The sequence below is a fragment of the Nannospalax galili genome, unplaced genomic scaffold, assembly GCF_000622305.1.
Source record: "Nannospalax galili isolate Female #2095 unplaced genomic scaffold, S.galili_v1.0 scaffold146, whole genome shotgun sequence".
NCBI classification, from domain to species: Eukaryota; Metazoa; Chordata; class Mammalia; order Rodentia; family Spalacidae; genus Nannospalax; species Nannospalax galili.
Window position 1 is genome coordinate 3069377 of NW_008357929.1, and position 22814 is coordinate 3092190.

The window sequence follows — 22814 nt, forward strand, 5'->3', positions numbered from 1 at the left end:
TGAATCCCTCCAGGAAATATTTTGGCCTCAGGAATTTGGGGGTTGGACTGGCCTGGGAGCAGGGCCCAGGAAAAAATGCTGGTCTTGGGCAGCTGGTGGCCATGACACTCAGAGATGCAAAGGGAGATGGGGCGGGAAGAGGCCCCAAGGGCTCCTGGCGACTGCACTGAGGAACTGGTTTGGTCTGGATGCAAAGGATCAGGAAGCCAAATGGTCAGCCCCGGCGTCCAGGAAAGAGGCTGGTGGGCCATGAAGCCCAAGAAAGTAGAGGGAGATGAGGGCAGGCCCAGGCCCAGAGGGCTCCTGGGGACCTCGAGAAGGAACTGGGTCCGTCTGGATGCAAGGGATCAGGAAACAGTGGTGGCCCCGGGCTGAGAAGTCAGCCCCCCCACCCACCCAGGGTCCAGGAAAGAGGCTGGTGGGCCTGCAGACCAAGGAAGCAGAGGGAGGTGAGGATGGGACCAGGCCCAGAGGGCTCCTGGGGAGTGCGAGAAGGAACTGGGTTGGTCTGGATACAAGGATCAGGAAGCTATGGTGGTTCCGCTGGTGTCTGGGGCACCAAGACAAGGAATGGAACAGGACCCAGGCTAGGAGGAGAGATGGGCAGGGGATATGGGAGGGCAATGATATTCTGTGTTTTAAACCAAGACTCAGAAGAGCTGCAGACATGTCTGCATGTATCTATAAATGGCCCCCAAAGATAAAATATTATTATAAGAAATTATGACAACACTTGCTCCCTTTGAGTCCTGGGAGGCTTCTTTTTTCTGTTTCATAATAAAATGCATGTTCACTTGACAGAATCTGGAAGCAAAAGTGCAAGCAGCAGAAATCACCTGGTCCTGAGCCTGCAGGCTAACCTTCTTGTCTCTTCTGATTTCCTTCTAGTCTTTTCTATGCAGTTTGTTTTAGTACCCTCCATACACTACTGAATCTTGTTTCCTCATCCAAAACATTTCTCCACATCTTCACTTTTTTTTTTTTTTTTTTTTTTTTTTTTTTTTTTTTTTTAAAAAAAAAAAAAAAAAAAAAAAGAGGACGATAAATCTTTCACTGTGATATATCAAAATAAATCCGCCTGCCTCTCCCTCCAAGTGCTGGGATTAAAGGCATATGCCACCATGCACAGCTTTCTTAATGTTAGGAAAATACTAAATTAGCTATATCTATGTCAGAATAGAACTTCCTTTCTCATTCCAGTAATCTTAGGCATTCTCTTCTTCTCCTCCACTGCAGTCTTTAACACATGGCAACAAGGGGCATGGTGCTGCTGGGCCAGCCAATCCCAGCATCCTCTCTCACCAGCTGTGCAAGCAGCAGCCACAGCAGCAGCTCCTGTGCCCCAGGACTGGTGAAGAAAATAGGGGAAATGCCAGAATCTGCTCCTCACATGATTGCAAGAACCTGACAGGGGGGTCTGTCAACTACTGCACAAGCGTTGTCATGGGCACACTTCACAGAAAGTACTGTGACAACAGAGTGCACAGGCACACACACTGACTAGGGAGGCAACAGTGAACATGGGACTCCCAAGAAAGAAGCTCTGTCCATGTGATGTGTCCCTCTCTGACAGTTTTTAGGTTGCTGTTTAGCTCCTATGTTGGGGAAGGGGCTATAGAGGCTTTTGCATCTATACAAACTTCCCTCTTTAAACACAGGAAAAGAACCTTCAACGGGCACTCTCTTACCCTTTCTGCTGCATCTGCAATAAGAAATAAACAAACGGAAGAATATTCTATTGACAGAAATTTCATTTTCTCTTTGTGGTTAATGTGACATATAAGATACTCCATTATCTTAAATGAATATGATGTTTTCATTTTTATTTAAGCCAGAAGCAGTTAATTAGCATTTCTAAAACTACCTAGACTTCAGTGATGAGGGACCCTATGGCTACAAAGAAAGAGATGGCTGAACACAGAGCAGGAGGAGCTCAGTCCCAGGCTGGATCTTCTGAGGAATTCCACCCGCATGTCCCCATCTACAAAACAAGACTATAAAGAGCACTCAATTCAGAGGACGCTGCAATAAAAACAATCCCCACAAAGTCCATACCCAGCTATTGCGAGAGGTGCCACACATGCGGCTCTGGCGGCTCTCCTCCATGCCTGTGGCAGGACCGGCTTTCCTGGGCACACTTGGAGTGTGGTGTGGCCACCTGACTTGCTGTGGCCAATGAAATGTCAAAAGTGGCTCATGTCACTTCCAAAAGAAACAGTGGGAGCCAGAGTGTGACTCACCACCACACACACCCATGCCATGCTCTGCCATCACAGAACAAGTGTGAAATAGAATCCTGGGCAGCCTGGGGCTGGATGGGCTGCCCTCACTCTACTGGCCAGTGCTGTGAGCCTCTGGGATCTGGCAGGGTTTGCTAGAGAGCTAAACCTACAACAGCCAGTGTGACATGATGTGTCTTAGACACACAGATATCAAATGGGAGACACAATTACCATTACTAACAGCTAAACACAGGAAAACTGGGCTTGATTTGCGAAAAGAAGACAAACGGACATCAATTTCAAGTTGCAATTTTCAAGTACTCAGGATTATAAGTAAGGTCAAAGTAAATGCCTGTATCAGAGAGACTCAGCACAGCAGGGAATTGTGGTAATAACTTTAACTCACTGAGTGCTTATTCTAATCGGGAGTTAGCCTGAAGATTATATATATATATACAAAATCTTATTTAACCCCAGCAATAATCCCATAAAGTAGATATCATGTGACTATGGCAAAAAGAGAATTTCTGTTCTCTTCATCATTCTTCTCCCCATTGTAAAAACAGTAATTAAAAACATACATGTCAAGAACTAATGTTGAAGCTGCCCATGGTGGTGAATGCCTACAGCCACACAGCACAGAGGTAGTAAGAGCAAGAGAAAGCTTGTTTTCCTAGTGTTGCTTCCCTGGAACAACTCTGACTAGTTCCTGTGGAGGACCATGAGGCCCACAGCCACCCTCTGTGATGGAGAAAGCAATGGCACAAGGGAGGCAGTGCAGACTGAGGAACAGGTACGCAGAAGGAATGACAGCTCTGATTCAGCAGGGTGGAGAAGCCCTAGGTCCAGTCACATCTATGGGAACTCTGTGCCTAGTTCCAACCAATGAAATATGAACACAGCGACCTTTTCAAATTCCAAGCCAAAGACTGAAGGGCCAAAATGCCAATAAATGTCATTATGCCACTTCCCCATTCTCTCTTCACCTCCAGCAGTACTGAAGGAAGAAGCAGGGGTGTGGAGTCAGACTAGATTCCCAGATCCCTCATGGAGGAGAGCTGCACTTGGGCAGCACCACCCCCCAACTCGGCCCATTTTGCATGAGTCCAAAATGAAGACATGAGACATTACATCCATGCATTCCCATAGCAGTGCCTGACCTATCCTCACAAACCATATGGGAGACCGAAGATGCAAAGCAGGACAAAATAAACCTGAAGAAATCAGGAGGGAACCTGAACACTAAGAAAACAGAAGTCAGGGTAGTTCAGAGACTCCCAAAATAACACAGGCTATTGCCACTACCCTTGACTGCCTCTCAGAACTTGAAGATAAGACCCTATTGCTGAAGACAAGATATACTTCAGGCACAGAACTTGGAGCAATGGAGATGGAACTGACCTGGAAGCCTCCTCCCTGAAGACCAGCTCTCATAGTTATCAGAGGATACTATGTAATCTGTTAAGGGAGAAAACCAAGCAGTGGTCCAACCCAGAGATAAAGCCTAATAACCACAACAATGACGGACACAGCACACTATCTTTACTGAGGCAGTAGTGGCACTTTTAACTTGGAGATAATCAATAGCTATCTAATTAGACTTAAGGTCCATTCAATCAGAAAGAACTCATGTGTGATACCGTAAACATAGCCAATACACATAGCTGAAGAGGTCATAGATCTTAGACAAAACCCCAGAATGCCTCATCCCTAGACAAATGTAATTTCTTACTGTATGCTAAATACGTATCCTTATGTTTGCAGACAAGTACACACCACTCATCAAAGAAGCTTCTTTTTGCAACAGATGGGAGACTATTGCAGAGTTCCATAACCGGTCAAACTCAGAGAGTAAGTATCTATGAGGTGCCCAGCCCTAACAGATACATCTACAATGCAACCTCTATCCTTAAAGCTCAGAGAACACAGTAGAACAGGGGTAGAGAGAATATTAGGGAATCCCTCAACGCTCTCCTCATGCAACAGATAGTACTTAATGCAGAAAGCCATAACTAGCCAAAATGTAGGGAAGAGACTTCAGAGTGCATGTCACTGGACAGGACTCCTATATTAAACCTCACACGCCCAAAGCTCAGGGACCATTGCAGAAGAAAGGTTGGAAAGACTACAAGAGCCAGGGGTGGTGGATGATCACAAGAAAACAAGAGTTTTCCAGGTGGCTGGGAACTTGCTCATAGGAACTTACGGTAATGGTGACAACATGCACAAGACTCATGCAAACTTAAACCAGACAAAAACCTAGCATAAAACTAGGAAAATGGGTCAGAAAGCCTCAACCTTAGCTGAGGAACTATTGGGAAATGATCATTGCTGGGTGAAAGAGTGTTAGTCTTCTTTAAGACTTCTGAACTGGATAGGTTGACCAGGCTTCAGTGGATAAACTTACACAGTGGGACATTGGGGGACACAAATTTCATTCAATAGGCTTTAATATATATAACAGAATACATAAAATCTGGTGGGGGGGCTACTGGCGGTACAGATAGGGAAGGGGGTCTAAATGTGATTAAGATGCATTGTATGAAATGCACAAAAATGCAATCAAATTTTTTTAAAAAAACAAAACAGAAGTTACTATTAAAAAGTCTGCTGATTAAGAGTTAGTGAGAAAGAAATTCAAATGAGAATAGATTAGACCTAAGTGCTGATTTGGGGGTGGGGAGAGAGGGGCAAGGCTAGTCAAGGGGGAAAAAGAGAAATCTAAGTTAGGAATGATCTTGGAAGTCCAATTCTCATGTAGAGAAGGTCTATCAAACCTTACTGTAACACCAAAATCATAATAAAATGAATGCTTTTTTACAAAATGTATTATTCAAATGACTCAAGAAAAACCATTTTTCAATGGGCAATTGAAAAATTTGGAAGTCTGTCAAAGAACTATATCCAAAAAACAAAAGTCTTTGGAAAATTATCACCAAGCTTCAAAAATGAGGAAACCCTCATTTTGCCATTCTTCAGCAAAAGGGCATTAGACAATTCATTTTTACACCATTACAAAATGTGACAGGCAGGGCAAAACTGCAAATACTTTTGCTTATGAGTATTAGATGCCAAAATCACATATAAAACAATGAATTAAACCTAGCCATCCATATAGAAATAATTAACAAACCATAGTCAGGACTGACTGTAGGATGGCATGGGGAGTTTACTGTTAAAGAATCTATGGAGGATCAAGCACTCAAAACATATGGCGCTTGTGGGTGGGATTCCATCACTGATTTATCCCCAGTACACAGAACAATGTCTAAAACGCAATGTGCTCAGTAAGCATTTATGATAAGCAATGGAGTAAATATTAATATTGAGAAAACATAATAATTATCAGTAAAGGCCACAATAACAAATCAAATTTAACTTCAGTATCAAAGAAACTCTATGTAAAATAATGTAAATTTTTTTTAAGTCTCTCAAGGGCTGGAGAGATGGCTCAACAGGTAAAAGTGCTTGCTACCAAGCCTGGCAACCTGAGTTTGATCCCTGGAACTGACATGGTAGAAGAAGGGACCACAGTCCTACAAGTTGTCCTCTGATCTCTAGATGTGCACCTATACATACACTCACAGATAAATAAGTGCATGTCAAAAAATCTCTCAAACCAACCATCGTGCATTTGTATTGAAGTCAGTAACCGTTCTAATTTGCGTTCTGTTGCTGTGATAAAAAACTGTCCAAAACCAGCTTGGAAAGAAAAGGGTTTATTTTATTTTACAACTCCCAGGTCACAATCCATCACTGAGGGTAGTCAGGGTAGAAACTCAAGGCAAGAACCTGAAGGCAGGAACTAAAATAGAGACCACTGAGGAACGCTGCTTATTGGCTTAATAATGGCAACTGATACTACTTTTTAAAAATATGTGTTGGGACTAAAGGTGTGCCATAAACAGATCTGAATAAACGCATCTTGTTCCCTAATGAAACACTCTCATAAGACTCAATATGGCAAAGATGGCAAAGATGTCCATCTTTTCTAAGAAAGTATTTTATTATTTTTTATTATTTTATTATTATTATATACGTATGAGTGTATTGCCTGCATGTACGTAAGAGCACCCATGTTGTACAGTGACCACAGAAGTCAGAAGAGGGTATCAGATCCCCTGGAATTGGAGTTACAGACAGTTGTTAGCCGCCATGTGGGTGCTGGGATTCCAGCCTGAGACTTCTGCAAGAGCAGTCAGTGTTCTTAACTGCTGAGTCATCTCTCCAGACCCCAATTTCTCCACCTTAATACATGCATTTTAAAAAATACTGAAAGACACCAGGCATGGTGGTGCACACCTTTAGTCTCAGCACTCGGGAGGCAGAGGCAGATGGTCTCTGTGAAATCAAGGCCAGCCCGGTCTACACAGCAAGTTCCGGGCCAGCTGCAGCTGCAGGGAGACCCTGTCTCAGAAAGACCAAACGAATAATAACAATAATAACAACAACAACAACAATACTGAAAGACAATAAGCAAATGAGTACAACCAAGAACACAGGGTAATTTCCTTCCAGGAAGGAGCTATCCATCTATAGGTAGGACAGGAAGACTCCCAGGCAAAGGTTGAGAGTTCTGAACACCAGGCCACCAGCAGCCCTCACTGAAGCTGGGCGTGGGGTCCAGTTTGGCGCCTCCACTCCCACACATAACTCTAGGGCCTCATAAGGAGGATTAATCTGTCACCAGCAGGGCCTACCTCAACTTCCCACCAGAACTGATAAAGCAGGCAGGCACAGGGAGCAAACCAGAAATCCTCAAATAGATACAAGACACAATCCTTTAGTATATAATAATGGTATTTCAACATAGCACATATGAATTACATTGTCAATTTAATAGTAGGGTAACTAATTTAGAAATAAAAAAGAACAGGAAAATGAAGCATGACATCTAACTCATGTCATGCACCAGGATGAATGACACGAGTTACAGATTGGGTGGTAAAATGAAAACCTCAGACAGTGCTCAAAATGTCTGCGTGCTTCTGTAATCTGGGACTGAGGAAGGGTTTCTTAACACAATGCTGAGACATACACCATAAATTAACAGATCCAAGCTCGCAAATATTAGATTTCCATATGGAAAAGAAAGACCTAAACCAAAATCTAAAAGAAAACAGCATCCCACAGGGAAATGTATACAGCATCCATCTATGCAAATACACAATAAGATACTAGAAATTACCTAAAAAAAAATCAAGAGAAGTTATGAACATAAGTTAGAAAATTAAGGAAAAAACAAATGCAAGGGGGCTGGAGAGATGGCTCAGTGGTTAAGAGCACTAGCTGCTCTTGCAGATGACCAGGGTTCAGTTTCCAATACCCACATGGCAGCTAACAACCATCCTTAACTCCAGTTCCAGGAGAGCTTCCAATTGCTACACTACTACAGCTTCCCTAAGGCAGCAAGTGGGGTCTAGGTCCCTAGCCAGAGGGAAACCCAGATCCTGTCACTCTCCCCTTGAACCTACCCTCTGAGCTACATGCCGTGCGAGTGCCTCAGTGCAGAGTCAATGAATCATTTCACTATTTACTGTCATTGCAGAGATGCCCTCTTCTGGCTTCTGCAGGCATTTCACACACATGGTGCACTTACATACATGCCTGCAAAACACTCATACACATGAAATAAAAATAAAATTTAAGCTGGGTGTGGTGGTGAACATTTTTAATCCCAGCACTTGGGAGGCAGAGGCAGACAGCTCTGTGAGACTGAGGCCAGTCTGGTCTACACAGAGTTCCAGGGCTGCAGGGACTACAGGGAAACCCTGTCTCAAAAAGACCCCCCCAAAAAAAGTTTTAATATAGGCAATTCAGAAAAATCAATAATGCCAGGGGAAAAAAGTTCAGCCTAACTAAAAATCAAAGGCATAAAGGTTTCCACCATATATGTTTAAAAAGTAGTATTGGTTGCTGACAGAGTTGGGGAGATTGACAAGTCTACCAATGATGGAAAAGCAATGTGCGTCTGAGTGTGTGTTGAAAATATATACATCCACATAGCTTTAAAATCTCAGGTGCTCTCTGACCCAACAAGCTCTCTTCTAGAACTTCATCTAAGAGAAGTCAACAGGTAAGAAATGCACGCTAAATTACCAGCAAAAAGAAACCAATTAAGTATAGCGAACTACAATAGTCTGGAACATTATGCCATCAATATATAGTTACAGATATGGGCTCATATTCAAGACACAGCATGAAAGGAGAAGAGATGGGTACAAGAGCATACACAGGACGGTTACTATACTTTTTATAGACTATACAGTCACATGCCTCATGATGATGTTTCAATCAACCAGAGACTGCACATACAATGGTGGTCCCATTGGATTCTATCAGCATTGGCATCACAACAATCTTAATTTAAGTATATTCCAGGAAGCTCACAAACCCAAGGAAATCACCTAATGGCCTCACCTCTCAGTGACTGCAGACACACACAAGAAGACTGAATCTGAAGTATAACTGGCTCCAGGTAGAGATTCCTAGTGAGTTTCTCCCTTTTTTTAACTCATCCAGGAATCTGTAATTTCTTTATGATAAACAAATATTACTTATGCAACCAAAAAGAATGCTTTTAAAAAACGTAAATTGAATTCTGTGGGAAAATAAACATTTATTCTAAAAATACACCCTCACGTTGGAAAACGAAAGCAAAAACATCTGCTTCCTGGATAGAAAGGAGAGTTCAAATTGCTAGACCGTCAGAGCTTCCCTAAGGCAAGTGGGGTCCAGGGGAACTAGAATCCTCTTACTCTCTCCCTGAACCTGCCTCTGAGCTATGAGTGAGTGCTTCAGTGCAAGCCAAAACATCATTTCACTATTTACTGTCATTGCAGAAACAGCATTTGAAATAATCTGCTCTTGACTACTAATAAAAGAGATGATTACAGCACGCTCTAAAACAAATAACTACAAATTACTGTTTATTCACATGGCTACTAATTTACTTTCTTTAAACAGAGACAAGAAACAATGGTTCTTATCACCCATTATTTAAAAAAAAAATTACCAATCAATGTTGATGGATTCCTTTGAGGGAGAAAAATGGGAGGGGAGATGATTAATTGCTATTCAAGAGAATGGCTTCCTCACAGTGACTTGCAGGTTTGGGCTGAGAGGATCCTGTAAAATCCTGCTGACTACAGGGATCAGCAGCAGCAGGTGGACTGACAAGCCTGCAAAACAAAGGGCTTTGAGGACCAGAAGCAAAGATCATTCTTCTTCCTCTGCCAGTCTGTCCTCAGAGGGTCAGTACATTGTGCCATAGTCACACCTTGGGAAGGAGGCGTGGCCTGGGCTCTTACCCAGGGACTCTACTGAAGAACTCTGAGGGACAGTCTGGGCAGCCCTGCTGGGCTCATAGGGAAGTGGCTGTAGGCTTATATTGGTCTGAGAAGTTCAAATCACAGCCAGCAAAATAGCAGGGAGGCAACAAAGCAGGTGGATGACTAATCTGGACTGGCTCTGACTTTCTTTGGTCCTATTGATTGGGGGATGGTTTTCAGGAGGCCCACTAAAGGGCAGGCAGTGGCTCAAAGGAACCTTCAAGAAAAAGGTTCTCAGTGGCTTTGGCCAAAAGAGAAATGCCGGCCATGCTATATCTTGTGGAGGTTTCACATCCAGCTGGGGGCTACTGGCTGATGTCTGGATCCCTGCAGCCGATTTGGGCAGGCTGGGCTGTGGCGGTGATGTCTGGCAAGGCTGCATGAGAAAGCAAGCCTCTTCCATTCTGTCTTGCACACTGAGCAGTCAAAGGATGGAAAGCAAAGCTCTGAAGACAAAACTTGCCCCTCACCCCCAACTTACCACCTCTAAACACACACAATCCAATGCAACCCAAACAGCCTGACTCCCTCTTACAAGACCATCATCCATCGCTACTTGTCTACTCTTGAACTTCATCCACTTTTCTACAAGCACACACACACCCCATGCAAAGCTACTGAACAGTAGCTATTAGAATCCATTTCTAAGACCCTGTGTATGTAGAAGGCTAATGTTTTCAGAAGACTGATGGGTAAGCCTTAAAGGAAAATGACCGGAACCCCATAGCTCATTTGGTGAACCCTCCCCAAGTCAGGTTCCCTTCAGCCCTTATTGCAGCTCTCTAAGGTGAGGCTAACTGAACTCCCAATGTACAAACTGAAAAAAAGGCCTCAGCACAGGCCAATTTTACTTCCTGAATTTTCCCTTTCACTCTGCAGGTCTCTTGGGTGCTTAAGTTTCAGCTCAGTGCTTTGTTTCACTCAACACAAACCAGATATCCTTTCCAAGAAAAACACTGTCTCCTCAGGATAGGTGTCACCCCAGCAGCCACTAGACCCTACTGAAGGTTACAAAAAAAAAAGAGAATAAAATGGTGCCATGTTGCAGCATGAACTAAGCTCTCTCCAGAGTCCCACAGAGCAGCAGGAGCTGCTCCCCACTCCTCTAGGCTCCCACTTCCATCACAGAATGAAAGCAGCAGCAGCAGGAACTCTCCTGATCTCAACTACCTTCCCTGATCCCTTTATACATCTAGTTGACAAAGAATTTCAGAGAACTTTCTACACACCGGTTGTCTCTGCTCCACAAGAAGTTTAAAGTAAAGTGGGGAAGATAAATGACAAAAGTTAAAAATTACAGTACGGGGCTGAAGAAATAGCTCAGCAGTTAAGAGCACTGGCTGCTCTTGTAGAGGAACTGGGTTCAATTCTCAGAATCCACATGGTGGCTAACAATGATCCTTAACTCCAGTTCCAGGGGATCCGATACCCTCTTTTGGCCTCCATGGGCATTGCACACATAGGTACACTTACATACCTGTACACAAAACACATATACATAAAATAAAAATAAATAAAATTATAATACAATGAACCACTGTAAGTGCAGCATGCCTTTAGAATGCAGGTCCTAAGAGAGGGGACTCTGTTGTGCACTGCAATAGTCCCTGCAGCATACCAGTACCTGGCCCACAGTAGGTTGCCAATCATCTTACACCAAGTGACTGAGTGCAAGTATGCTATACTGCATACAACCCAGTAAGAGTTAGAACCCTGGCCCCAAAATCCTCAAAACTACTATTCATTAAGCATTTCCTAGTGCTGAACACTGTGCTAGGTGCTTTTCCCACAATTCCTGCATCTCCATGGGGCAACCCTCAGTATTCCCAATAAGCAAACTGATGTGCAGACAGTTAAACACAAGATCGCTAAGCACCCAAGCAAATCTGTCCCACTTGGTGGCTGGTGGTTCTAACCAGTAGGCACATGATGGCCAGGAGTGTGTTCCAGAGGTAGACTGGAAGGGAAGGAACAGATAAGGGAAGGTCAAAGCAGAAGATGCACGTGTGTGCGAAAGAAGATGTCCAAGGGAGACATGGAACTTTTCCCGGAAGAGATGAAACTTTTACTTATTTTGAGACAGGGTCTCATGTATTTCAGGCTGGATTTGAACTCACTATGTAGCCAAGGATGACCCTGAACTTGTGATCCCCTTGTTTCCACCTCCTAAGTGCTAGCATTACATGCACGTGCCACCATACAGTACTGAAAACAGAACCCAAGGCATCATGCATGCTAGGTAAGCACTCTACCAACTGGGCCCTTATCAACTCTTTCCCCAGTTGCTGAAATTCTCCTACTTGAATATGCCCCCTTCAAGGCAAAACACTCATAACCCAAGAATACATTTAAGGAGGACAATCCTTGCACTGTTCAAGGGACATCAGGTAGTCTCTGGCAGTCTCTAATTCAGAATAACCCCAGAAACTGGGAACTTACCAAAGATGAGCTAGGTGGGGAGCCATGGAGAAGGGCAATCCTCAAGCCCACCTCTCTTCCAGAAAGAGGGAAGTATTTCCAAAGCATACAGGGTTAAGAATCAAGTTTATTGCTAAAGTAACTCTACAAAGTGCTTGATGACTTCACACTTCCAGTCCAAACTTCCACTCCTATGAGCTGCTTCTGAGTTAAGATATTAAAATGCAAGTTTATATTCTGACTATTTTCCTCCCATACACATAGGACTGCGTCTCCCAACATTCTCAGCAGGAAGAAGGAAATGTTCCTCCTTCCACTCCCCTCATGGACCAGGAGTAAACTGTTTTAATCTTGGCAATAAATATCGATCAAGCACCAATTGTCTACCAGGCACTGCTGTATGTCCTTGGGCATGCAAGGGCAATCAATACATTCTATAGGAGGCAGACAGGCAAAAATTAAAAATAAATAAATAAGAGCTCTTTAAACTGTGATGAATTCTGTGCAAAAAGAAAAGGATGCCAGGCAAGAGCGTGAGGGGAGGTACAGTTTATCTGTGCTTTTGAGCCAAGATCTGACTGAGGAGGAAGAGCTATTTCAGAAGACCACATCCTCAGCCAGGGAGCAAAAACTGGAAACCAACAAAAAAAAAAACCCTAAAATGGTTCATGTATCTGAAGGGAGGAAGGCCAACTAACAGGAGCTCAGAGATGAGGAGAAGGTAAAACAAAATGACCATGGTGAGGCAGAGGGGTCCAGTCAGGTGTGGCTTTGTAGGTCCCTAGAAAGACGGAACACTAAGTAGAATGAGGTACCATTAGAAGTGTTTAAGCAGCAGAATAACACCATCTAACTTTTGCTTTAAACAGTTCACTCTGGATTTTGCCTAAATATATACAATTGGTTCTCACTTTACACAGGTTGGTCATCCACACAGCAGCTTGAGCAGAATCCCAACAGACAAGCAAGATGCACCCCTGGTACTTCTAAGAATGTGCTTTCAATACATAAGATTGCCTTCCTGGAACTCCAACTTGCCCTTGCCTTTTCTCATCTCCTCTATGAATGAAGGTGAAAAATAGGGCCCTATGTCCATGGCTCACAAATCTCACCACTTAAAAGCAAGTCCTGAATGAAGACATTAAAGACAGCAAGAACCCCTTCCCGACATTTAGATCCTCACATCAAACTAAAGTCCCAAGACCAAGAGAAACCAGCAATCCATGTCCAGGGTCAGGGGCTTACTGATCACTGATGTCTGATGCCATCACCGATGCCAGACCACTGAGTGATCCAGAAGCCAAGCCAGTGGAGTGGTCAGCTTGACAGCCATCCAGTCCACTCCCAGCACAACACTATCCCAGCATCCAACATGCCAAAGGCAGTCCATGTGAGGCTATATTTGCAGTAATACCCTGCCAAAAATCTGGGCTAATCTGACTCTGCTATTCATAAATTCCCCCTCATGTTAAAGCACATGTGTTTGGGAAGGAGAAATGAATCCAAGTCAATTTTAGACGCTGTTACTTGGAAACCATCTGGAGTCCCTGGAAGCCTAAGAAGCCACCACATCCCCTGCCCTCAAATGCCCACTGTAACTAGGGCAGTATGCTTCGATGGAGTTGAGCTGTCCTCTATTCCCCAGGGAAGTCCCCACCCCCATCCTGCCAGGTGCCAGTTCAAGCTTCACTTCCCACCCAACAAAGGTATTTGGTTTCTCAGCAGACCTGGTGGAGAGCACTCCATGTGTTGAGCTTGTACTTGAACTGCACCCAAGCCTGGGTTCTTTGCTCTCTTGATTGCTTTAAATTGCACACCTGAATTCCTTTGACACACCAGCAACGGAAATCCTTCCCCAGGCGCAGAGGTTCCACGAAAAATCCCTTCTACCTAACAAGCCGGGTGTTCCAAGAACGACTAGCTTTGGAAGAGACCCACCAGGATCCTTACGTAACCTTAATAGATGTTGGCACCCCGCAGGGCCTCTCCTGGAGACTCTGGCCCAGATCTAGCTCATTTTCACCAGGATGTGAGCAGGCTGCGTCTGGCAGATTCCTGGGACTTAGCTAATTTGGACTGAAAATGGGGGCAGAGGGTCGCTCAGTCTGTCCCATCCCCTACCTGACTGCGCCCTCTGCCTATCTCGTTTTCTACAGCCTCCCTCCCTCCTCTGAAAATCAGTCTTGGGACCAAGCCTACAGCAGCGCCATGCCACCAGCACCTTGCCCCTCCCCGCCATCCTCGCCCCACCTCCAAACGCTTTAGAAACCCGGCCAGGAAAGTGATCCAGCATCTCGAACAGGCACAGTCCCTGAAGACAAACACGGCGGAAGGGGCAGGCCGACCAGGCCCAACACTACCCCAGGACCCTAAGCAGCCCTGAACTGGGCGCAGGAGAGGAAGGGAATCTCCGGAGACAGCCAACCGTTCCGAATCCTCCTGTACGAGCACCGCAAACACCTGTTTCCAGGAAGATACGCGGCCAGAGCAAAAGGGAGTCCCAGGGAAACGCAGGGAGGGCGAAGTGAGGGGGCAGCCGGGGACGCAGGTGAAGGATGCGTCACCCTCCGCGCTAGGCAACCAAAGCCGGGCACTGGCGGGCGGGGATCGGGGTCGCGAAGTTGGGAGAGGAGAGGTCGTGCCCGCCAGGAGCGCGGAGGAGGGAGGGGCGCGGGAGCCGGAGGCCCGGAGGCTCCATCACCTGCGCCCGGCAGATGCAGCCCCGCAGGCGCGCACCGGCCCCGGGCGGCCAGCGGGTGACCTACCTGCCCACCGTCTGGTTGGCCAGCTGGCGCATGCGGTTGAACTGCTTCTTCATCGTGGCCCCGCTGCCGCGCTAGTCCGGGAGCTGGGGAAGGACGGAGCAGCCCGGAGCCCACCGCAGGGTTACATGGCTCCCGCACCGAGCCTCCCGGGCGACGGCGGCACTGCGGAGCCTCGGGAGCCGCCTGGCCCGCGCGCCGCTGCCTCCCGAGGGCACCTCCGCCTACTCCTCCTCCCGCCGCGCCGCCTCCTGCCGCATCCTCCTCACCCGCGCCGCGGCGCCCTCACCGCCACGCCCGTGGCCGCCCTCGCCGTCCGCCCGTCAGCCCGACCGCCCGTCTGCTCGTCCGCCCGTCCGCCGGGGCTACAGCCCCTAGCCCCAGCCCGGCGCGCGGACCCGAGTCTCCGCAGGCTGCCTGGCCCGGGGCCGGGTTGTCCCCGTGCGCCTGTGCGGAGAGCTCTGTGCATGCTGGGACCTGTAGTTTCCCACCCCGCGCCCACCTTTCCTCTGTCCAAAGTTTGCAAGGACAGCATAGTGCAGAGGTGGGAGAAGGCAGAGTCGCCAAGACCTTTACACTTTAGGATTCTAATAAAGAAAATGTTTTCCTGCTTGAAAAGTAAAGTGAAACCAAGGACACAAGACAGAGTGTCTGTCTCACTTTAAAAATTTTTAAATTAATTTTGATTTTATGTGTGTATGAGTGTTTTGTATGTAAGCTCACCAATGTAATTCAATGCCTGGGAATCCAAAGGAGAGCGTCAGATCCCCTGGAACTGAGGTTGTGAACCACCGTGTGGGTCTTGGGAACTGAACCTAGGTCCACCGCAAGAGCAGCATGAGCCCTTATCCTCTGAACCATCTCTCCATCCCCTTCTATTGCACCTTAAGTGAATGTGAGGCATTTCTGTACTGAATTCACAGGAGACCGAGCCATGCTCAAATTATAGAAGGTCTCCTTATTCGTGTAGAGGTGCAAGGTTAAGCTTAGGGCACAGGCATTGACAGCAGATTTCAAACTAGCCATATCATGCCCCCAGAAGTGTCATCCTTAATTTTTACCAAACCCAACAGGCAACCAGAAGCCGACATAAAAGGATAGAATAAGTGGCATAGGGTCTACTACTGGTCCAATCTGAGACAGCTTTCTTAAATGCTTAGATTCTGGTCTCACGGCTATTCCCACCTCTCTTCTCCAACAGAAGATGAAGGGGCATTGGTTGGTCCACCCACTGGCACCCACCACAGGAAGTTGTGTCACTTGCCTTAGAAAATGACAGGTGAAGGGGTCAGTGAGATGGTTCAGTGGGTAAAGGTGTTTGTCACCAAGCCAGATGACCTGAGCCTAATTCCCAGAGCTCACATAGTATAAGGAGAAAACTCCCACACATTGACCACACATACACACACACACACACACACACACACACACACACACACACTGAATAAATTAATATTAAAAGTTTTAAAGAAATAAAGAAATCACAGCTGATCCCTATGAGTGTCAACATAGAGGATCAAGCAAGAGCTGTGTTGTTGGATGATAAGACCTTAGGGTTAAACAGCTATGAGTTCCCATTAGATCCTAATAGCTATTAAATGGCTTTAGGGAACCTGCTGAACCTCTTTAATCTCTAGTCTCCTTGTCTCTAGTAGAGAATACTGCTTTCTGACAGATGGCAAGGAGAGCAATTTGTTAAATTAAATTACATAGAAAGTATCAGGGATTCCACTATCATTATAGCTACCTACCTCAGATAATGATGAAGTTAGCTTAATAGAGAAAAACCCTATTTCGATAGAATGCTTACACTGAAATATAAAAGAACATCTGTGACATAAGCTATTTTGCATATGTTGATTATAGTAGGAAGATGTCCTAAATATGGCTCCAAGTATCTTGCTGGCCAGCTGAACAAAAGATGGTTTGAGGCATGTTTTGGTTGAATGAACATGAAATCTTTAATTAACTGTGAATTTAGCCTCTGTTTATTAGGTTAAGAGTTCTAGCCAATTAACAAGTGAAGGCATCAGTTGCTTTTAACTGAACACATATGGCTATAATGTCAATATTATGTTTATTTAAACTAATTATTTCGATTTTGAATATTTTTAAAAAACCTGGCTGTGATGGTCAAATTGATTGCCAACTTGACAGGGTCTAGAATCACCAGGGAGACAAACCTCTGTGTGTGAGAGAATTTCTAGGCTAATTCATGTAGGAAGACCCATTCTAAGTGTAGGCAACATCATTGCATGGACTGGGGTCCCAGGCTGCATAAAAGAGAGAGAGTGGGCTGAGAAGCGTTTATGTCTTCCTGACTGAAGACACAGGTGACCAGCTGCTTTGTGGTCCTACTACCATGATTTCCTCGCTAAGATGGATTACACCTTCAAATTGTGAGCTCAAATAAAAATTATTAAGTGGCTTTGGTCAGGGTATTTCATCATAGCACAGAAAAGTAACCAACACATGGATACAGCATGGTTCTATGTGTGTAAGTAACTGTGAGACAGTAAGGGCATTATATATGACTTTTACCACTGTTTCTCATCATATTTAGAACTGCTTTCCCCTGGCCACATATGACGATTGACATTTAAATTAAGTAAAATAAAAAGTTTAATTCCTCAGTCACCCTAGTCACAACTTAAGTGCATTTCCTATTTCTGTCCCAGAGAAAGGATGACAGCATGGGAAAAGAAAAAAAGAAAATGATTTCAAGTCTACTGTTTTGATTTTTCAAACCAGACTTCAGAAACTTTTGTAAAAGAATCAAATTTTTAAAGAACGGAGTTTGGGCTTCAAGAACACAAGCTTTAATGTAGATCATGAAGACTTTAATATTCTCCTCGGCTAAAAAACCCACAGACTGCAGGGTGCTGAAGATGGTGACTGGGGAGATGAAGTGTAGAGAAAAGTAGATGATACATGTATAGATTCTATCATTGTCCAAAAACTGCTGCCTCTACAGGAGGGGTTCTATTTTACCCTCTCACGGAGGTCAAGAGCAGTCAGGTGATTTCCTATGGACAAGAACTAGCCACAGAATATTCTGCCATAATGCCAACAGTGAATAAGTTATGGGCTTCTGTGGAGTAGAGTGCCAGCCATGTAGCTAGAATGAAAAAGGTACCTTGGCTATTTTACACCAGAGGTTTGGGATTGTTACTGTGACACTGAGTCTGTAGTAGATATCAGAGAAAGAGCTTGCGCCTTGCTTCTTCCTGTGTTTCCTACTTGAGTTGGGTCCAATAGGCTGGAGCAAACCTCTCACATACCTTTGAGGAATCTGGGAACAGTGAATAATCTGTTGTCCTCTTCCTGAGTGAAAGTGAGGAATCTCGTACTCACAGAGATCCTCTACCTTGTACAGCACAAGAGCAGTGAGAGGTCCAGGGAAAGTACAGGAAGTGCTTCCACATAGTCTTGTACAGCCATAGATGTTCCTGCAGGAAAGCCATGTTCAACGACTTGGGTTTTCTTTGTTTTTGTTTTTTATAGGGGAGGGTATGCCATTCCGTGAGGGGCTACAAAATTACCTGAAAGAGCTGGATGTGAAAGCTACTATGATCACAGATGAGCAGAAGGCACTAGCAGTCAGGGTGTGAAACAAAGGCTGAATTGTCTGAAATGTAATTTCTGCAGCCTAGAAGAATATTCTTAAAAGTAAACCAGCACCCGCATGGCAGCTGACAACTGTCTGTAACTCCAGTTCCAGGGGATCCTATGACCTCTTCTGTCCTCCACAGGCATTGCACGACACGGGTGCACTTACCTACATGTAGGCAATACACTCATATACATAAACTAAAAATAATAAAAAATAAAAAGTAAAAAAAAAAAAGTAAACTCCACTTGCAAGAGGAAAGAGAAGCAGAAACAGGAGAGGTGGGAGGAAAGAAGAAAGAAAATTAGATTTCTATTATATTTTATTTGTATTTTGTGTGTATGAGGGTTTTTTTCTGCTTGTATTTAAATGCACCATCTGGGTACAGTGCCTATGGAGGCCAGAAGCTGGCATCAGATCCCATGGAACTGGAGTTACAGACAGTTGTTAGCTGCCTTGTGGGTGCTGGGAACTGAACCCTGGTTCTCTGCAAGAGCAAGCAGTGATCTTAACCCTGAGCTATTTGTCTAGCCCACAGATTTCTTAGATATTCTTTTTTAAATATTTACAAAAACTTTATTGAGAATTTCATACATGCATATAAGGTGTTTTAAGCCAATACATGCCCACTCCCCCCCTTCTAAAACCTCCCATATCTCCCCATCACTTTCTTCTTTTTCTTTTTTTTTTCTTGGTCCATTTATGTATTTTTAAAGGGCTTTTGGCTACTCTAACATTCCCCCCTCTGAAGAGGTAATCCTAAAATCTTTTGGGGATTAGATACAAGCTCCCAAATACTTTTGACATTTTTGGCCTTTGGAACAGAGTATGTTGCTAAGAAGCCCGAGGACATTATGAGTCCAAGAAACTGACTACTTTTCTTTGGGGTCTTTTTACCCTGCCTAGCCAATTCCTGCCTCCTATTCTTATCATGCCATCCTCTGAAGGGGTTACCCAAATTGCCAATAGGGAATCAGGACACAGACCACCCTGGCTTCTTCCATGCTGAACAGGGACGCAGGGTGAGGCAACTGGGGTACCCCTTCAGTAGGTCTATCTAAAAGACTCCCAAATTGCATAACTTGTATCTCTAAGGGCTTGAATCGTGAATAGGAGATGTGAAGGAGAAGTAAAGGCAAGAGTAATTACAAGAAGTAAAAGCGTTACAAGTTCTACACAGGGAACCAGAAAAAAAAGTCAGAACAGGGAAAATTTCAAATGTTCATATCAGAGTCCATGGGATTTCTTGATGCAAGCTTCCAAAAGCATCTCTATTGGGTTTATCCTCATTTTTCTTTTGTCTGCCAAGGCTGGACTTGAGAGTGATGGGTTCAGGATTTGTTTCAGGCACTTTGACACCTGTTGGAGGGGTTAGAATCAGTGTTGGTTCCCTCTCAAAGCCTTCTAAATAGGGGAAAAACAAATTTAGCCATCATTTTAGAACAATAGCGAGTTGTCTCCCTTAGCTACAGGTGGGCACTACATCGTGGGAGACTAAGATTTGAAGTCTTATGTCTAAGCAGCACTTTCTGGTTAGAAACAAAATCATCAATGAGAAATAATTGTCTAAATAACTTTTTATATAGACTTAAGCCTAATGTCTAGGAAGTGTAATCCCTTGAACCCTTAAAGAAATATACTGATCACTTTACTCTTTGGTTATACTTTCCTTTTGTGTTCCTCAGGGGTCACAGGGGCTTGGGAGGAACTCCTGGCTCCTTTCTTTCACCAGTTCCATCTATGTGAAGATAAGTTAAAGGTCCTGTTTGACCATGTCTGGAAGCATGAATGAGATATTTCCTCCAAGTTGACCCTCCTCTTTGTAAACTGGACACTGGTTCAAGTCCATCTCTTGGGGGCTCCATGTCCTCCCTGAACAAGAGGACAGGTGACTCACCACAGTTACAGGACGTTTTGAGACATGTTCCATAGTTCCCTGGCACTTGGTCGACCTTGGAGGGCAAAAGGCAAAAAACTGTCTTTTAAGTCCTTCTGACCACATTAGTATAGGCCTTAAAGTATGGCTGTTAAACATCCAATAAGGTTAGTTCCACCAGTCTGCTACTTTTAATTATCATGTGCTACATAAATAAGGCTTAGGTAAAAAACTAAATATTCTCAGATAAACCTTGACTATATATATTATTCCTTAAACTAGTTGACTAAACTATGACCTTGGAAATTTTAAGATTATGTGTATAGGATTTTTGTCTCATCCTTTATATATCATAACAAACCTACACAGACCCAAACCTAAACAGACCTTCATAACTTGCTTAGCCTTTCTTATATTTTCTATTTTGGAAAATATCTCCAATCCCATATCTTTTTAACATCTTTTACATTCTCATTTTCTTTTTTTGTTTTAAATAATTATGAGACATAATAGCATTAACAAATGAATTTTCCATTGATTATGAAACTTCTTTTCCTGGGGATGCTAAGCAATGCTTATTTCCTTTTAAGGGTCTGGTGTCAAGCTAATGTTTCATTAAAGTTTTACCGGGGAACCAATGAATTTCTTGAGCTTACTTACCAAGACAATTGAGGGGTTGCTGAAGTGTATCTATGACCTGCGGTTTTGCACGCTGGATTACCTTTACCCAGCATGGGTCATGCCTTCTCTTCCTAGCCTTCCACAGATTGTGTACTTTAACCCTCCCCAAATCCAGGAGGCTGTGTTATGAAGGTCAAATTACACACAGTTGGCTGGGAAAAGTGGCTGGATACTCCAGTGAGGGTCCAGTGATACTGCTTGGCCCTCCTTTAGTGAATGAGCACAACTGTCATCAAACCCAATTTTAACTATGTTTAGCGATCAGGCTCAGCTGAAGTCGTGATGATGGTACTTATTTCATGCAGAAGGGACTGCTGTATAGCATCATCTTATTAAAAGGACCTGGAATTTAAAAAGATTTGGTGCTAGGAGCCACATATGAGGGAAAACATATGTCGTTTGTTTTTCTAAGTCTGTGTTACTTCACTTAGTATAACAGTTTATAGATCCATCCATTTACCTGAAAATTTCATTATTTTATCATTCTTTACTGCTGAATAGAACTCTACTGTGTAAATATACCACATTTTTGTTAACCACTCGTGAGTTGAGTGGTACACGTTGCTTCTAACTCTTAGCTATTGGTCATATTGTAGGTTCATTTTTAATTTTTTCAAAAGTTCTCCACACTGTTTTCTGTAGAGATTGCATGAGTTTGCAATTGCACCAGCAGTGAATGAGCATTCCCCTTTATCCACATCCTCACCAGCATTTGGTATCATTTGTTCTCTTGATCCTAGCCACTCTAATTGGAGTAAGAGGATAACTTAGGGTAGTTTTAATTTGCATTTCCCTAATTACTAACGATGTTGAACACTTTTTGAGATGTTTCTTAGCCATCTTTATTTCTTCCTTTGAGAACTCTCTGTTTAGATTTTTAGCCCATCTTTTAATTGGGTCATTTAGTTTCTCCATTCTTTGTTTTTTGAGTTCTTTATATATTCTGGATGTTAAACCTCTGTCAGATGTGTCACTAGTGAAGATTTTTTTTTCCCATTCTGTGGGGTCTTCTCTTCACTTTTTTGATTGTTTCTTTTGCTGTACAGAAGCTTTTAAGTTAATGAGGTCCCACTTGTTGATTGCTGACCTTGTTTCCTGAGCAACTGCTGTCCAATTTATAAAATCCTTTCCTACACCTATATATTGTAAGTTACTGCCAATATTTTCTTCTAATAGTTTCAGGGTTTCCAGTTTCACATTGAGGTCTTTGATCCAGTTGGAGTTGACTTTTGTGCAAAGTGAAAGATAAGGATCTAGTTTCATTCTTCTACAGGTGGAGATCCAGTTTTGCCAGCACCATTTGTTGAAGATGCTGTCTTCCCTCTACTGTGTGTTCTTGGCACCTTTGTCAAATATCCAGTGGCTCAATTTGCATGTACTGAGGTTTGTATCTTCAACGATGTTCCATTGATCTATGTGTCTGTTTTTGTGCCAGTACCATGCTGTTTTTATGACTATAGCTCTGTAGTATACTTTGAGATCTGGTGTAGTAATCCCCCCAGTGTTGCTCTTTGTGCTCAGGGTTGCTAGATATATCTGGGGCCTTTTGTGACGCCATATGAATTTAAGGATGGATTTTTCTAATTCTGTGAATTATGTCATAGGTATTTTGATTGGGATTGCATTGAATCTACATATATTGCTTTTGGTTGGATGGTCATTTTCACAATATTAATTTTTCTAGTCCATGAACACGGGAGGTCCTACCATCTCCTGGTGTTTTCCTCAATCTCTTTCTTTAACGATTTAAAATTTTCATTGTAGAGCTCTTTGGTGTCTTTGGTCAGATTTATTCCAAGATATTTTAAATTTTTTCTGTGAAACATGTCATGGGGATTTTGATTGGCATTGCATTGAATCTATATATGACTCTTGGTAGGATGGTCATTTTCACAATATTAATTCTTCCAATCC

At 43.7% G+C, this 22814-nt stretch overlaps 1 protein-coding gene across 4 annotated transcripts in view; it reads right to left on the bottom strand.

Moving 5' to 3' along the window:
- The window catches only part of Arhgap44 (Rho GTPase activating protein 44), a 224381-nt gene extending 209336 nt beyond the window's left edge, over positions 1-15045 (bottom strand). For 3 of the 4 annotated variants that reach the window (XM_008855690.2, XM_008855691.3, XM_008855692.3), the window contains exon 1: positions 14737-15045. In XM_008855690.2, coding sequence (XP_008853912.1) covers positions 14737-14789 — 53 coding nt within the window. In that variant the 5' untranslated portion in view covers positions 14790-15045. The remainder of the gene's footprint in view (positions 1-14736) is intronic. The other variant, XM_008855693.2, reaches the window with a different exon arrangement.
- Between the last annotated feature and the right edge of the window lie 7769 nt (positions 15046-22814).